The sequence below is a fragment of the Lygodium microphyllum genome, chromosome 16 (genome assembly GCF_053477565.2).
Source record: "Lygodium microphyllum isolate KBCC chromosome 16, Lygodium_microphyllum_v1.1.10, whole genome shotgun sequence".
NCBI lineage: Eukaryota > Viridiplantae > Streptophyta > Polypodiopsida > Schizaeales > Lygodiaceae > Lygodium > Lygodium microphyllum.
In genome coordinates, this window is record NC_141150.1 from 102,697,107 (window position 1) to 102,716,125 (window position 19,019).

The 19,019-nt window shown below is 42.9% G+C and overlaps 1 protein-coding gene across 3 annotated transcripts in view; it reads right to left on the reverse strand.

Annotated features, from left to right (window-relative positions):
• The window catches only part of LOC148023173 (uncharacterized), a 70,771-nt gene that overhangs the window by 22,818 nt on the left and 28,934 nt on the right, over positions 1 to 19,019 (reverse strand). For all 3 annotated transcript variants that reach the window (XR_015693617.1, XR_015693616.1, XM_087696146.1), the window contains exon 2: positions 9,066 to 9,259. Coding sequence is in view for 1 of the 3 variants with exons in the window: in XM_087696146.1 (XP_087552272.1) it covers positions 9,066 to 9,259 (194 nt within the window). In the remaining 2 variants the exon portion in view is untranslated. The remainder of the gene's footprint in view (positions 1 to 9,065; positions 9,260 to 19,019) is intronic.

The window sequence follows — 19,019 nt, forward strand, 5'->3', positions numbered from 1 at the left end:
GAGTCATGATTGATGACTTTGCTACACATAATTTTATAAATTATGCACTTGTCAAAAAATTGAAACTTCCCCAACAAAAGAGTGGGCATCAATATGTTGTTCGTATGATGCAAGGCCAAGACAATAAAATATGGGATACAATGGTATCCAATTTGGAAATTGAGATTCAAGAATATAAAGATAAACTTGATTTCCAAATTATGAACATGGAAAGAGCTGATATTGCTCTAGGGAGGGAGTGGCTATGGGGATTGGAACCATCCTTAAAATGTAGTTACCATCATAATACACTGGAATTTGAAAGGGATGGTAAGACTTTTGTCATTCAAGGTGAACATGAAGTATCTGATAATCCTTTGTTGTGTTCCACTGAGGTTCAGAAGCTGCTAAAGAAAGAAGTTTGTGAGGTATATATGTTATGGTCTCTTCTTATACAAAACACTTTTACTTTTTGTAATATAAAGCAACAATTTTCTTATGTTTGTGAGTTGAATGTAAATAATGAATTAAGTAGTTTGTTAGATGATTTTAAAGATGTGTTTCCTTCTAATTTACCAAGTGGCCTTCCACCAGATAGGGGTGATATAAATCACCCAATTGACACAAATAAGGATACACACCCTGTTTCTAAACCACCGTATAGGTTAAGTGAAACACAGCACCAAGAAGTTGAAAGACAAATTAAGGATTACCTTGATAAAGGGTTTATACAACCCAGTAATTCACCTTGGGCTTCACCAATTTTATTAGTAAAGAAAAAAGATGGTTCTATGCGACTTTGTGTTGACTATAGAGCACTTAATAAAATAACGGTGAAGAATAAATTTCCTATGCCCAGAATGGAAGATCTTTTTGATCAATTACAAGGGGCAAAATTCTTCACAAAGATAGATTTAAGATCAGGCTATCACCAAGTAAGAATTAAGGCACAAGATATTCCCAAGACAGCATTTCGTACTAGATACGGGCATTATGATTTTTTGGTCATACCTTTTGGCCTCACTAATGCACCAGCTACCTTTATGAAGTTGATGAATAGTGTTTTACGGCCCTATCCAAGACATTTTGTAGTAGTCTTCTTGGATGATATCTTGATCTTTAGTAAATCAAGAGAAGAACATTTGGAACACTTACGATTAGTATTCCAACTGTTAAGAACACATTCCCTTTATGCGAAGAAAACTAAATGTGAATTCTTTGCACAAGAGGTCAAATATTTGGGGCATATTATCTCGAAAGAGGGAATCAACATGGATCCAGAAAAAGTAAGGGCAATTATTGAATGGCCATCTCCAAGGAACCTGGAAGAGCTGCAGATCTTCCTAGGTTTATCTGGATTTTATCGTAGATGCATTCGAGATTATGCCAAAATAGCTGTTCCAATGACAGACCAACTTAAAGGGAAAGGAAAGAGCTTTAATTGGGCAACAGACCAAAATGAAAGTTTTCAAAAACTTAAGGTAGCTATTGCTACAACTCCAGTATTATTAATTGTGGATCCCAATAAACCATTTGTGGTTGAAGCTAATGCCAGTGATAAGGCGATAGGCGCGGTCTTATTACAAGAAGGTCGACCAGTTGCTTTTGAAAGCAAGAAATTAGACCGTGCAAAACAGAATTATTCTATTTATGAGAGGGAGCTGTATGCAATAGTACGTGCAATGAAGAAATGGAGGCACTATCTGTACGGTGCCAAACTTTTGATTTTATCGGATCATGAAAGCATTAAGTGGCTTAATGATCAACCGGATTTACACGGGCGTAAAGCCAGATGGGCCGAACTCCTCCAAGAGTTCGACTATGAGATAAGATATAGAAAAGGAAAGTATAATATAGGAGCTGATGCACTCAGCAGAATGCCCATCATTAATGAATTGAGTTTTACTCAGTTCACTTCCAACTTGCTTGAACCTTTAAAAGGGAAATGCCAGGTTGATCCGGCATATTCCAACATATGGGAAGCAATAAAAAATGGGGATCCAAATGAAAGTGCTTCTATTGAGGAAGGAATATCTGAGGATGTTCAACAAAATGGAGCATCAGGGGTTGCTCAAACTAGATTCAAGTGGAAGAATTTTACCATTGATAATGGTTATTTACTCTACAAGGGTAGGGTATGTGTCCCGAAAGATACAGAAATAAGGCGTCAGATACTCTTTGAGTGTCATGATACCCCTAGTGCGGGACATCTAGGAGTTAATAAGACTTATAGTCTTATTAAAAGGTAGTTCTATTGGGCTGGAATGAATAAGGACGTCCTTGACTATGTGGTCAAATGTAATAAATGCCAGGTTAATAAAGCTGAAAGATTGAAAATGAGAGGACTTCTCCCTCCATTAGAGATTCCTTCGGGAAAATGGGAGAGTATCTCTATGGATTTTATTGTTGCTTTACCCAGAACACAGAGGGGGCACGACTCTGTGTGGGTGATTGTGGATAGGTTAACCAAAATGGCTAGGTTCATTCCAACTTCAACTGATGTTAAAACACCAGAATTGGCTAGATTGTTCGTAGAGAACATATACCGATTGTATGGCCTTCCGGCAAATATAGTTTCTGATCGGGATAGAAATTTTGATAGTCAATTTTGGCGTGCGGTATTTAGGAAATTGGATACTAAACTTAGCATGAGTACGGCGGATCACCCGCAAATTGATGGGCAAACTAAAAGGGTTAACCAAATCCTTGAAGATATGCTTAGGGCATATGTAAGTAAAAGACAAACTAATTGGGAAGAGTATCTACCGATAGCAGAGTTTGCATATAATAGTGCCAAGCACTCTTCCACTGGATATAGTCCATTTATGTTAATGTATGGATTTCAGCCCAGAGCTCCTGCATAAAGGTTCAGGCAACTAAAGATTTTTTGGAGGATATGAATAGTATGTTAAAATTTGCTCAAGAAAATATTAAAAAAGCTCAAAATCGAGCTAGAGCATATGCAGATCCTCACCGAAGGGACATCTCCTTTAAAGAAGGAGAATTGGTCTATCTTAAGGTGCCTGAACAAACTAAAACTATGAAAAAGGGACAATGTCCAAAGCTTTCATCGAGGTATTGTGGTCCTTTCATAATACTTAAAAAGGTGGGAGAATTGGCTTACAAGCTTCAACTACCTGCTGGTAGTAAAATACATCCAGTTTTTCATGTAAGTAAATTAAGGAAGAAGCTGGGTGATTTGGATAATCTAATCTTAAATTATGACATTGAGGAACTATTAAATGACCAATCTGATCCACATGAACCAGAAAGAATATTAAATGTTCGTAATAGACGAACAAGGAATACTATTTATCAAGAATGTTTGGTTAAGTGGAAAGATTATTCAGAAGAAAGCTCAACATGGGAGCGAGTAAGTACTTTAAAGAAAAGGTTTCCCAATTTACAGTTAGACCTTCCAAGTATCGTTTTCGAGGACGAAACCGATTCTTAAGGGGAAGGAAATGTGACATTAAATGTGACATTAAGGTAAATCAAGGGAAACATGCACGAGGATGACCGTCCGGGGTCTTGGGCGCCCGAACAGGGTTTAGGGGAGCCTAGAACCAAAGAGAGTCGAAGAATAGTAGGACTCACCAAGGTTTGACGGCTGGCAATCGGATCACGATGGGTCTGGCCAGCAATAAACTAGGCAAGGCTGGGACGTGAAAGGATCGCTCATGCTCATTAGAATAAAATGACTTTTTTCTCTGTTCTAGATCGTCTTCTAGAGAGCCTCCTGTCAAGATCGTGGCCTGCATGGTCTTACAGTGAGGGTGAGGGACCGTGGTGGAAAAGCTCTCCATCTTCTCCTCTCCTCTCCTCTCCTCTTCTCTTCTCTTCTCTTCTCTTGCTCACGACAATGGAGCTTGGAGCGTGAAGCTTAAGAATCAAGCTCGCTTGAAGCTTGCACTTGGATCGTGGAGCCATCGGAGTGCTTAGGAGAGGAGGTAGCTTGATCGGGCATGGAGATAAGCTCACTACACTCATAGAGGGAGATAGCGCATCGACTATGTGAGAGGTAACCATTAGTGCTTGTCTTGAAACGCTTGAACAATAAGCAGTCTGTGGGTCTTGGCGGTTGACTCACCTCTATATCTGGACTGCACAATGAAAACTTGCTCTTCTCCAAGAAATATCCAAACTCTGTTCTCACTTAGGCAATGATACCATGTGAGAGTGCACAATGGAAGAGAAACAAAACACAGAGAGAAGTAGAGAGACAGAAAAAGAGGAAGTAGAAGATGAAGGAAGAATATTGCACTAACTGAAGAAGAATGTTGATACAATGGAGATGGACTAATCAATCCTTCCACACAACCCAAAGTGTCAGTGAGGACACAAGATCAGGCTAATAATAACGATGGCAGCACCAAGCACGGAGAGTCGGAGTGTCAGAGTGTGCACTTGCAAAAAACGGAAGACCGAAGATTGAAGAGCGTGTGTGTTTGCCAAGCAGGGGGTGCAACTATAAATAGCAAAAGTACCAAAAAACTGGCCGATCTGATCCTAAAGAGGCCACAAATGCTGGTCAACCAGCATTAAGTGCTGGTCACTGAAAAAAAATGCCGGAAAAAATAGGGGAAACCCCGAAAAAATCCCAAATAACAATGACAATGTCCGGCAGGTATAGGCAAACTATGGAAAGTAGAAACTGGCCTAGGAATGCACACAAAAAGCCGACAAATAAAGAAAATACACCTAAACTGCCAGAGCTCCTATGTCTCCATCACTTTGACAGGAGCTCACAACCAAGAGATGATAGACAGACATAACTAACAAGGCAAGCTAACACTTCTTTGGGTAGGAAAGGAAGCATGGGCACTTGAACAAGGGGTGCCATCATTACAATATGAGGGCCAAAGGTACGCGCGTCGCTCTTCGTGATGATCTGACTAGTGAGACTGCCTATCAAGAGAAGGGAGAAGCTTCTCTTCAAAATTTTCAAAAGCATTAAATAGGTAGTAATCCATCTCTGAAAAGCTACAAACAAACTAGAAAAACTTTTGTTTTGGTGTCAAGATGCCTGAACAAAGAGAAAATCAACTACACCCTACAAGGAGGAGTTGTAGATGTCCAACACACTTCGTAGAAGGACCGAACAATGCAGAAAATCTATGTTCTTCACGACAAATCTGCTCCAAACAGCAAGTTGCATGTGGTCTTCTCTTTGTAGAACCTTGCAGTGCTCACTTTGGTGATGATACCATATGAGAGTACGCAATGAAAGCGGAAAGACAAACACGCGGAGACAAAAGGAAAGAGAAAAACTAAGAGAATGGAAGAAGAAAATCTGCACTAAACCCTCGAAGAATGCTAAATACAAGGAGTGATCAGTCTATGCACGCAGCCCAAGGTGTCAATGAGGGCACTGGATCAGGCTGATGATGGCAGCATTAGAAGATAGACAGAGATGAAGACAGAGTGTGCAACCTGCAAACAAAGGAAGTCCAATTGCCAATCAGTCCTAAAACTGGCCAACTATAAAAAACGGCCCCAAAAATAGCAATCGGCTAACCAAATCTGGCCAATCAGCCATCTACCAACACGAAAATGCTGCCATGGCATTTGGGGGCTAGTTGTATCGGCGAAAAGGTGCCTCAACATTGTACAAGCTGGTCACTGGCCAAACTCACAATGTGAATACTTCTAACACTCACCAAAGCAAAAAATGTGTGCTCTAAATAGAGCTGCCTTCTCCATCAAAACACATGGCAAATATGTTAGAGCTCCTAACATCCCTATCTAACTTAGATTGAGGCTCACAAGCAGGAGATGACAGTGCGTGGCATACATGACTACTAACACGTACCCTACTGGCACCTGTCCACAACTACTTTTGTTAACATCTCCCGCTACCCAAGCAAGGAGTATTTGTCATCGTGACATACATTCAACTCAATCTCACATGTGCACAACTTAAGTGTTACAACTTAATTATCCAAAGATCTTTAAGTTAGAAATTCATCTCGCGTTTGTACTTAAGTGTTACACTCTCTAGGAATGCATTTCTTTTAAATAAACAAGGTTTCTTCTTTAATTAAGCATGTTTTGGGGTTGTTTAAGTGAAGCTAATGCATTTTTAGCTCAATACCCGCTCTCAGGCCCAACAATGGTGCCACAAGAAATAGGCCAATCAAGCCCCTTTTTCTTAAAAAATATTTTATCCCAAGGCATCTCACTCCAAAGCAGCCAAAGCATCGGACAAAAGATACACGTCCGCTGCCCAATCGCCTACTAAGACTACAGAGACAATGGTTAGCTTACAAAGGGAGCGTAAGTGATCACCCCAAAGAGGCCAGGTCATCGGACAAAGGGTGCACGACGACTGCCCAATGGCATACCAAGTCTTGCAAAGGCAGATGGAATCAGCTATGGACGATTTTTTTTTTTAAGGGCTTTGTAGTTTTGATAAATTTAACATTAAGTGAGGGTTTCAAATTTGTTTTCGTCCTATTGAGCATCTATGCCCCAAACGGGAGAGTAATAAGGGATGGTCAGACCCAAGACCTTTACAAAACAAGCATCCTATCTCTACCATTACTGGGTGTTAGTGAAGAAGGAAAATGACGAAGGTGGGGATGACACAAATATAGCAAAAATGTGAAGCAAGCAAGACAAGCAAAGCAAGCAAGCAAGCTAGGGGAAACTCCCTTAGAGACTACCATGTGCAATGCCACGAATAAGATGGATCCAAAGTCGACCACTCCAAAAGACCGAAAAGGGATAAATGCACACAAATGCATGTTTACATGAACAGAATGCCAATACATGGGATAATGCAAAGGAAGATGCAAGATGTCATACTCACGCAAAATGCAATGCAACGGTACCACTTGGACAGTGCCCTGGCCCCTCACAAAGGAATTGTTCGCTTGCCCAAGTGCTCTTTTACAATCATGTCATCCTAATAGTGCAGATAAAGTTACAAATGTTCTTAAGTACAATACAAAAGAATAAATGAATAAATGAATGTCTAAAAATTGTAAGCAACATCATTATCACTATCAAGAGAAGTAGTTGTCCCCTCTCAAACTAAAGGGGAAAGCAAGAGGGAAGCACCCTCTTCCCGTCAATCTAAAGTAGGAAAGGGTGTATGACGGTACTGCTAGGATCGAGAGTGAGTGAGCTAGGATCGAGACTGCAAATTGAGTGTAGAGAGAAGCATGAAAGGAGTGAGCAGCAAGAGTGTGAGCACGACACGATCAATTTAATCTCCTTAAAACAGCCCTAAAAAGCACTTAATGAAAAATTACCAAAATAAATGGCTTTACTTTTTATAGTAGAACAAATGCATTTCCAATCCTCTATAAATAGGAGTCTTGTGCACCATTATAAGAAACAATCTAAAATGGCCTTTAAAACAGGTGGAAAACAAAGAAACGGTTTTGGTAAATCTTAAAACATGTTTCAGTGGGCAAATGTTTTGAATCAGTATGTAAAAAGAAGCTTGACCCTACACAGGAGGCACCCTAAGCTTTTCTCATGAAGTCAAAGAGAAGTATGTAGTGGGTGATTGGAAAAAGTTGCAACAAGTTATCCTAGACAAGTACTTGTGGTGGCTAGTGTCAATTTGGGCTAGGTCAGTAAATGGACCTTTCAAATGTCTTGTGGTAACGATAGGACTAGGCATTAATTAGTTAAGTAATGCTAGTCTAAGGCCATTTAATGTCGGGAACAACTTAAAGTTCCGAAGTGGTTAGCACACAAAATGTGGATGGGCACCAGCCAATGAATGGGCAAGTTTAAATGGATAATTAATTATTTTTCAGAAAATTAATTCTCAAAATTAATTTATTAATGCTGAAACTCGCTTAGAAAGCTGCCAATTGACAAAACTTGGCCATGGTCATCTACCACCCTATCCGTGAAGAAAGGCTAGTTTCAAATAGTAACTCGGATCGGACAAGTTCAACTGCTTAGTTTAGTATCTATGATGGTTCAAGGAAGAACCTAGAGCATACTTTGAGAGCAACAACATGTAGCCTTAGGCCAACAAATTTCTTACATGCATACACATCACACAAGGTGGGGAAACAATAGAGTGTTGATGATAAAGGATGGTTGCAAAATGGTTCTATTTGGATAGCAATTGTCTAGCCATACACGGTGATGACTCTTCAAAGGGTGGGTAACTGGTTGTGTTAACCATGGAAACTGTGTCAGGACAAGACGAGGTGTGTTCATGCATACACATCACACAAGGTGGGGAAACAATAGAGTGTTGATGATAAAGGATGGTTGCAAAATGGTTCTATTTGGATAGCAATTGTCTAGCCATACACGGTGATGACTCTTCAAAGGGTGTGGTAACTGGTTGTGTTAACCATGGAAACTGTGTCAGGACAAGACGAGGTGTGTTCCTACAAGAAGGGATTCACTTGTCCACTCATACAAACATCTACTTTGGAGTCAGAAGGTACCTTGTCAAATGCTTTCACCACCTTGCCACTGCAGGTATGGCAAGCTTAAAAAGAACAGCCTCCCTTTTGTACCAGTAAGTCGGTTCTCAACATGCTGGGCCAAATTTTAAGTGTTTTTCTGCAAGTTTTTGCACCCTTTAATGATGTGAAAATTAGGAGGGCATTTGAAGCAGCAGGATACTGAGACACTGACTTTCCTTCTGAAGCCCAACTTGGTGTTCCAACTCATCATAATGGGGGCACCACATAGCTGCCACAAAGGCAGCACACAGGCAGGAGTGGTGCAGAGAGGGGCAAGATGTGGCCAGGTTAGACAAAATCAGTCTCCATACTTACATTGCCCATGAAAACACACCACCATCTTGTATCGCAAATATTTGAGCATGGCCTTGAAGTAGCTGCTAGTGGCAGCCATACTTAAATTGGCCATAATACATTCACTATGAGTATTTGAGCATCGGTTTCAAATTAGACGTGAGAGATAAGATTGATTTAACACCATCATACAACATCATGCCAGCATGAATCATCTTTGATATAAAAAATTGATCATGGGTTACAACCACCTGTGAGAAGATAAATAAAGACACTTATCTAAGCATCTGAAAGAATACGAAGGAAAGTGTAAGCCCGACAATCTTAAGTTTCTGTGAAAGTCATTACCATTATTGCTTCAATCTCCCTATCAGTGACAGGTGTGCGCCTGGGTTGAATAGAAGCACTGCCACCAGAACCCTGATGTTGAGGAGATGCGGGTACATCAGACAGTCGTACCGCTACTGTTGCCTGTACCTTGGCTGAATCAGCTGACTGACTAGCCTGTGAGCCAACACTGCCACCTACTGCTGTTGCATTACCTATTGCAATATCAATACAGATCCATCCATATCAAAACCCAAGTTTGAACATACACATATGTATATGCAAAAAATAAGTGTGCATAAGCAGACATCACATGGTACTGAATCCTGAAACTTGTGTATGTAACAATAATACAAAGTATAGATATAAAAAACTGACTTCACACTAGATGGGCTGAGACAAAGGACTCATTGCAACCCCTCATTTGGGGGGAATGTCTTACAATAGTATAGAGTCTAGAAGGATTCACGGGCTGATCTTTCTACAAGATTTGACAGCTGTTGAACTAACATAAGCAGTACATGCTGAATTAGCCACTTAGACAGCCCCAAAAATGCTTAATGAATTAAATCCCTAAAATGGGGCAGCAGTTCGAGAGAGTTTTCAAACGGTGCAGGGTATAATGTCCCGAAACTTTCTATAAATAGATCGGCTGCCCTCCATTCAGCCTCAATCTCGTTTGTGCAAGTTTCAAGCCCTCTAGCTTCGCTGCCCGCCCCCCTTTCACAAAAGACCTCTCAGCCGAAGCTGCCCTTTGCTGTCTACGGCTGCGATTCAGCCTGGCGGCCTGTTTCTCCTGCATTTACCACAGCCAACTGCTTGACAACTGCTCGCAAGTCTGCATTTGCACCTACATAGCTGCCACCCAACACTTTTCCACTCCAGATTGCTGGATATGACCCCTGCTGCTGCCACCCAGGCTGCCTACACTCCACAAGTATTTGTGTTTGCTGTTTTCACTCTCATCCACTGCCCTGTCTACATCAGATCTGGCCTTCTTGGCTGCGTTTGCTGGTGTTCGACTCTCAGAAGCTGCCTTTGCTGCATTTCAGGATCCGCCGTCAAGAGTACGACACTCTCTCCTGCTCAGCACCTCTGCCTCAGTCCTCGAGGCACATGAGTTCAGGATACAATTTTCGTTCTTGCACAATTTGTTTACTGCATGAGCATTGTATATTCAGTATTTAGTCATTCATTTAGATTCTCTATGTTCATTGTCTCTGTATTACCGTAACACTAACTGTGTTCTTTTGAGTTTATGCTTTGTCCTACGCTTTAGTTTATGTTTCTGTGTTAGGGTATTTCTTCACATGGTATCAAAGCAAAATTCTCTTCCACGAAACCTCGACGCCCTTCGCAAGAAGTAAGAACAACAAGAGGGTAAGATGACTTCGAACACAAATTGACCACATCATCATGAAGCTCCCAAGCCTAGCACATCAAGACATGAGATGGAATGAGCTTCACAGCGTGCTCCTCCATCTAACATGGCCAGAGAGACTTCGGACTACCATGGAATCCACAAACCATACGAGATTTCACGAGCCGAATACAGCCTCATTCTCATGTATTGAGCTCAACAGCAGATTGAAGGTAAATTTGAGCTTTCCCCTTTAGATTTGGTGCATTGGTCTAATGATTTTGCAGAAAGGACGGAAGTTCCACAAAGGACCTTACGTGGAAACTAGCATGGAGTATAAGCCATTTTCTGCTCCACCTTCATTCACTCACATGTTAGGTATGCATGATACTTCTTAATTTTTTGATTTTACTCCCTCGTTTCTCCAAGATATTGGAGATGCTCATGATAAAAGAACTATTTATACCAAGTACTAGTACATTAGCCCTAAAAAGGATAGGTATTTCAAATTGCACTCAAGAAAAGGTAAACAAAAATTGCAAGAATCTATGGTGAGTGCTCCTTCATCTTTTCATTTAGCTTTTACATCTCATGGTAAATATGATTCTGGGAATCGGTCTATTTCTTCATTTGCATTTAATGGTCAAAAGGAACCTAACACATTTCTCACAACAACTGAAATGACAAATCCATTTGATCTTCCACCCATTCCACCCATTAGTTCCATTGCACCTTCCTTTCAGCCTTCATTATGTGCACCACACGTCTTCTCACATCACACCAAGGGGTCCATCCATAGGCACGCCTCCAACCTTATCTTTTCCTTAGCCAAGTGGTGTCCCCATGATGGAGGTTCATCCTTCCATCCCCACACTTTCAGGTTTTTCACGGCTTGGAAATGCCACCCAGCCACCACCGAGTGTGGATCATTTAGTATCACAGTTTGTCTCCATGGCGTTACTTCTTCTCAAAAGGGGCAATAAGGGAAGGATAAACAATATCAAAATTCTAATCAAAACCAAACTAGTGAGACCCAAGGAAACTCCCAATCATCTCTAAAAAGCAAGTGGTAAAATGTACCAAAGAAAAATCAATATTGTCAGCATTGTTAGAAGGCTGGTCATTTTGACAACGAGTATGGATCAAAGGCAAGAGGCACAACATCAATAGCTAAGAATCAACCCCCACCCCTTAGTCAAGAAACCCCTAAGAAGAGAGGCAGGGTGGTGGTAACCCTCAATAGGGACAGTGGCAAGGCTAGACCCACACTACCACCAGCCAACCATCACACTTGACGACATTCTCAACCGGCCACACTACAAAGATGATGTGGGCCTCTATAGGCTTGTCTAGCTAGTCTATAGAGGCCCACATCATCTTTGTAGAGACATTTGAGGATACGAGTCTCATCCACATCTACAAGTTGCCTCATAATGAGGTGATTGCAAAGACCCACTCGTCACAACTGAGTACTTTAACTACTCCTTGGATTGTGGACAATAGAGCTACTCATCATATGATCCCTAGCACGGACATTTTCCTTTCTCGAGCCCCTACAACCAAGCACATCCAAGTTGGGAACAACTCCTCGGTCACGATTTAGGCTTATGGTCATGTTAGTTTTCCCAATGTCCAAGGCTTGGATCACGCTACGCTGGACAATGTATACTATGTCCCCCAGCTTGGTGTAAACTTGTCATCCATTCAACAACTTTGCCAGTTGGGTCAAGCAATCTTCTTTGTAACAACCAGAGTTGAGGTTCTCGCCTCTCTGAGAGGTTTAGTGATTGCTCATGATGAGACACAACCTAGTGGCTTGTATTACAGGAGACAATTTCTTTCCAAGCTGACAACTGAGGGCTTTAAGTTCCACTGCTTCCAAGCTTTAGCCACTACATAGGAGCCTATGAGCACTAAGCATCTTTGGCATTTTTACTTAGGGCATCTCAAATACAACTCTCTTTATGAGTTGTTGCATCATATGTATGAATAAGTAGAAAAAACTCCTGACTAACACGCCGTTGCTCTCGCCCCCGCCATCACAACTCGTCGAACCCCCCCCCCCCCCGGCTGACTGGCGTCACGCCCCCCGTCTCTCTCACCTGCCGCCCGCCATCGCGTCGCGTTGCATCTCCGACAGCTCCCGCCATTGCATCAACAGTCCTTCCCCCCCCCCCCCCCCCCCCCGGCCTTTTCCCTTACCAATCCCCCACCCGTCCCCACGTCCCCCCCCCCACCTCCAATTGCTTCCTCCCCCTGCAATACCCCCCCCCCTCCCCGGTAGCGCAGCAGTGTGTTAGGTAGGTTCCTGGCAAGGACACGCAATGGAAACCTCTGGTCAGACACTGGCGCATTATGCGAGTGCCCCCCAATCAAACACCTTGCACATCATCCTCTCTGAGGAACAGCTCTTAGTCGTCCGTGCCACAGAGCTGGAGTTGAAAGAAATAGCAATCTTCGGTCAGGTCGTTGGACACTCCCCATCGAGGGCTCAGCTGCAGGATTGGCTCCACTCTACGCTGCACATTGGCACAACAGAAATCGTGGAGGCAGTCCTCATGGACCATGGATCTTCATGGTTCAACTCACCTCTGCAGATGTAGCTCGTGAGTTAGTGGAGAGCTCGCCCTATGGCTCCACGAAGGGGGCCATCTACATGGTTCCCTGGTATAGCGGCTTCACAGTGGAGACATTTGCACTCCACAACACATTTCTCAGACACCCAATCACTTTACTTTTCCCCGGACTGGTGGTAGAGTACCGCCAGTTAGTGGAGGACTTTGGACAGCTCTTCGGCATAGTTCTTCTTGCTTCCTTCGCGGATGCAGTGAAAACTGCAAGAGTCCCAAAGGTACGAGTGGCCGTGAAAGACACAAAGAGGATACCAAAGTTCTTGGAGATTGAGGCAAGAGGTCACTCCTTTAGACAATAGAACATTGTGACTGGACAACCAGGGCAATGTCTGCGTTGCCACGACTTTGGGCACCAGGCAGCAGATTCTACGCGTTTCGGAGCCAAGGCGGCTCTGCCAACAGGCCTGTAGGTGGACACTGACGGTTTCACACGGCCCAGAGAAGACACAGAGGGAGACGGCAAGGGGGGGCCGCAACCAACTCCTCAGACACAACCTCGACAACAAGGAGCAGGAGGGCAAGCAATGTCCCCTCGGCAAAGCACTCCGCAGCCCCCCCTGCCCGTCCCACCCGGCAAGACCGCAGTTCCCCACAGCCACCACCCGCGCCACACAGACTACCTCACCTAAGATCCCACAGCTCCCACACCCACCCCCCCACCTCCCAGGCTCCCCTTGCTGACCCTGGCCCACAGCCCCCCCCTTCCAAGGCCACCACCCCCCCCCCCCCTCGCACACCCGCCACATACCTCCGACCATCCCACCATCCCTCGACCCTCTTCCCCCCCACCACCTCCCCTGCCAAGCACCCCCCCTAATCCGCACCTGTTTCAAGTGATTCCCCCCCAGACCCACTCCTGCTCCTCCCACAAGAGGTGATGAGCCACACATGCCTACATCCTCCTCGCACCAGCAGTCTTCCCCCTCCTACATAGCCACCAGCTCATCTACCCCTGCCACCCGTCACACCTTCCCAAGACAGGCACAGCTGTTGCCACAGGAGTTCTTCTACAGTGGCCCATGGCCCTAGTTGAGAGTTGCGGAGCGCGGAGAGTTTCCACTATCTCTAGAGGTGGGGATCTTCGTGGTTTGCAAGTCAAGGAGGGGCAAGGTCCATCTACTAGCACCACCAGATGGACCAAACTACACTTTTTTCTTTCAGTCCTCACTCAGGGGATTGGACGACAACACAAATAGAGGAGGAGTTGAAGAGTCAAGTGGCGGACCACATCTCCCAATGGATAGGAGAAGGAGGACTAGCACTGTTTGCACAGCAGTGGCCTGGCTGCATGATGGACATTAACTGGTGGGCTGTTGCCGAGGTCCCACACTTGAGCATTATCTTTCAAGCCCCTCCACAATGGAGCTCCGAGGGATGTGATCAAGTGGCCCCTGGCACAAGTGGCCCGTTTCTACCAGTGTACGGAGTCACAACTTTCAGTATGACTGATAGATGCATTGATAGTACCACCTGGAGCATCTATCACCCCTATGGTTCGGCCGAGGGCCACCGTGGGGGACTGAAGTTCGCCGTCCAGAGACCTACAGTAAAGCGTACTTGCATGCCCCATAGTTTCTCCTCCTCATCAACAGCCTCCACACCGAATAGATGTATGTTCGGTCAGTCGTAGGTTTCCCCCTGAGCTTACACCTTGCATCCTGGAATGTGAATAGTCTCCACTGCAGTGGGGCATGTGGTTCCAGGAAGTTGATTGTTTGGCAGGAGCTGCAACCTGCCCTTGCCAGACCGATCAACATTTTACTTCTACAGGAGCACAAGCTCACTCCCTCCCAGGCCCAGCGGGTAGGGAAGGTACTCCCAGGCAGCTCGCACACTTACTGGGAGCACGCCATAGGTGCCTGCAGTAGGAGTGGAGGCGTATACACCTCTATTGGCCCAAGTCTCACAGCTTGTATACGAGACTACAGGATGATAGTGGCAGGGAGAGTTCTATGGATCAGATTGGATATTGGGGACTCGTGCCTTGGAGTCCTCAATGTCTATACCTCTACGGGGGTTAGGGCATGCAGCAGGTTCTGGATGGAGAACGCGGATGGACTCTAAGAGGTGGAATCCTCGATCGTTGGAGGAGACTTCAATAACCTGGAGGCTTTGGAGGACCAATAGGGCCGAGGCAGAAACTACCAAGACATGGCCGGGGAGGAGCAGGAGGCATGGGAGGTATTTTTATTGGCAGTAGGTGCACACAATGCCTAGAGAGACCTTGTGAAAGATGACGACGAAAACCAGAAGAAAAACAGTCCTAATCTATGAGCACGAGTGATTCTTTTTTCCTCCCAGCCTTGCCTAGTATGTTGCTGGCCAGACCATCGTGATCCGATTGCCAGCTGTCAAACCTTGGTGAGTCCTACTATTCTTGGACTCTCTTAATTACTAGGCTCCCCTTAACCCCGTTCGGGCGCCCAAGAGCCCGGACGGTCATCCTCGTGCGTGTTTCCCTTGATTCACCTTAATGTCACATTAAATATCACTTTAATGTCACATTAATGTCACATTTCCTTCCCCTTAAGAATCGGTTTCGTTCTCGAAAACGATACTTGGAAGGTCTAACTGTAAATCGGGAAACCTTTTCTTTAAGTACTTACTCGCTCCCATGTTGAGCTTTCTTCTGAACAATCTTTCCACTTAACCAAACATTCTTGATAAATAGTATTCCTTGTTCGTCTCTTACGAACATTTAATATTCTTTCTGGTCCATGTGGATTAGATTGGTCATTGAACAGCTCCTCAATGTTATCATTTAAGATTAGATTATCCAAATCACCCAGCTTCTTCCTTAATTTACTTACATGAAAAACTAGATGTATTTTACTCCCAGCAGGTAGTTGGAGCTTGTAAGCCAACTCTCCCACCTTTTTAAGTATTATGAAAGGACCACAATACCTTGGTGAAAGCTTTGGACATTGTCCCTTTTTCATAGTTTTAGTTTGTTCAGGTACCTTAAGATAGACCAATTCTCCTTCTTCAAAGGAGATGTCTCTTCAGTGAGGATCTGCATATGCTCTAGCTCGATTTTGAGCCTTTTTAATATTTTCTTGAGCAAATTTTAACATACTATTCATATCCTCCAAAAAGTCTTTAGCTGCCTGAACCTTTTCCTTATGCAGTCCTACTGCAAAAGGAGCTTTGGGCTGAAACCCATACATTAACATAAATGGACTATATCCAGTGGAAGAGTGCTTGGCACTATTATATGCAAACTCTGCTATCGGTAAATACTCTTCCCAATTAGTTTGCCTTTTACTTACATATGCCCTACGCATATCTTCAAGAATTTGGTTAACCCTTTCAGTTTGCCCATCTGTTTGCGGACGATCCGCCGTACTCATGCTAAGTTTAGTATCCAATTTCCTAAATACCGCACGCCAAAATTGGCTATCAAATTTTCTATCCCGATCAGAAACTATATTTGCCGGAAGGCCATACAATCGGTATATGTTCTCTACGAACAATCTAGCCAATTCTGGTGTTTTAACATCAGTTGAAGTTGGAATGAACCTAGCCATTTTGGTTAACCTATCTACAATCACCCACACAGAGTCGTGCCCCCTCTGTGTTCTAGGTAAAGCAACAATAAAGTCCATGGAGATACTCTCCCATTTTCCCGAAGGAATTTCTAGTGGATGGAGAAGTCCTCCCATTTTCAATCTTTCAGCTTTATTAACCTGGCATTTATTACATTTGACCACATAGTCAAGGACGTCCTTATTCATTCCAGGCCAATAGAACTACCTTTTAATAAGACTATAAGTCTTATTAACTCCTAGATGTCCCGCGCTAGGGGTATCATGACACTCAAAGAGTATTTGGCGCCTTATTTCTGTATCTTTCGGGACACATACCCTACCCTTGTAGAGTAAATAACCATTATCAATGGTAAAATTCTTCCACTTGAATCCAGTTTGAGCAACCCCTGATGCTCCATTTCCTTGTTGAACATCGTCAGATATTCCTTCCTCAGTAGAAGCACTTTCATTTGGATCCCCATTTTTTATTGCTTCCCATATGTTGAAATATGCCGGATCAACCTGGCATTTCCCTTTTAAAGATTCAAGCAAGTTGGAAGTGAACTGAGTAAAACTCAATTCATTAATGATGGGCATTCTGCTGAGTGCATCAGCTACTATATTATACTTTCCTTTTCTATATCTTATCTCATAGTCGAACTCTTAGAGGAGTTCGGCCCATCTGGCTTTACGCCCATGTAAATCCGGTTGATCATTAAGCCACTTAATGCTTTCATGATCCGATAAAATCAAAAGTTTGGCACCGTACAGATAGTGCCTCCATTTCTTCATTGCATGTACTATTGCATACAGCTCCCTCTCATAAACAGAATAATTCTGTTTTGCACGGTCTAATTTCTTGCTTTCAAAAGCAACTGGTCGACCTTCTTGTAATAAGACCGCGCCTATCGCCTTATCACTGGCATCAGCTTCAACCACAAACGGTTTATTGGGATCCACAATTAATAATACTGGAGTTGTAGCAATAGCTACCTTAGGTTTTTGAAAACTTTCATTTTGGTCTGTTCCCCAATTAAAACTTTTTCCTTTCCCTTTAAGTTGGTCTGTCATTGGAACAGCTATTTTGGCATAATCTCGAATGAATCTACGATAAAATCCAGATAAACCTAGGAAGATCTACAGCTCTCCCAGGTTCCTTGGAGGTGGCCATTCAATAATTGCCCTTACTTTTTCTGGATCCATGTTGATTCTCTCTTTCGAGATAATATGCCCCAAATATTTGACCTCTTGTGCAAAGAATTCACATTTAGTTTTCTTCGCATAAAGGGAATGTGTTCTTAACAGTTGGAATACTAATTGTAAGTGTTCCAAATGTTCTTCTCTTGATTTACTAAAGATCAAGATATCATCCAAGAAGACTACTACAAAATGTCCTAGATAGGGCCGTAAAACACTATTCGTCAGCTTCATAAAGGTAGCTGGTGCATTAGTGAGGCCAAAAGGCATCACTAAAAAATCATAATGCCCGTATCTAGTACGAAATGCTGTCTTAGGAACATCTTGTGCCTTAATTCTTACTTGGTGATAACCTGATCTTAAATCTATCTTTGTGAAGAATTTTGCCCCTTGTAATTGATCAAAAAGATCTTCCATTCTAGGCATAGGAAATTTATTCTTCACCGTTATTTCATTAAGTGCTCTATAGTCAACACAAAGTTGCATAGAACCATCTTTTTTCTTTACCAATAAAATTGGTGAAGCCCAAGGTGAATTACTGGATTGAATAAACCCTTTATCAAGGTAATCCTTAATTTGTCTTTCAACTTCTTGGTGCTGTGTTTCACTTAATCTATACGGTGGTTTAGAAATAGGGTGTGTATCCTTATTTATATCAATTGGGTGATTTATATCACCCCTATCTGGTGGAAGGCCACTTGGTAAATCAGAAGAAAACACATCTTTAAAATCATCTAACAAACTACTTAATTCATTATTAACATTCAACTCACAAGCAAAAGAAAATTGTTGCTTTATATTACAGAAAGTAAAAGTGTTCTGTATAGGAAGAGACCATAACATATATACCTCACAAACTTCCTTCTTTATCAGCTTCTGAACTTCAGTAGAACACAGCAAAGGATTATCAGATACTTCATGTTCACCTTGAATGACAAAAGTCTTACCATCCCTTTCAAAATCCAGTGTATTATGGTGATAACTACGTTTTAAGGATGGTTCCAATCCCCATAGCCACTCCCTCCCTAGAGCAATATCAGCTCTTTCCATGTTCATAATTTGGAAATCAAGTTTATCTTTATATCCTTGAATCTCAATTTCCAAATTGGATACCATTGTATCCCATATTTTATTGTCTTGGCCTTGCATCATACGAACAACATATTGATGCCCACTCTTTTGTTGGGGAAGTTTCAATTTTTTGACAAGTGCATAATTAATAAAATTATGTGTAGCAGAGTCATCAATCATGACTCTA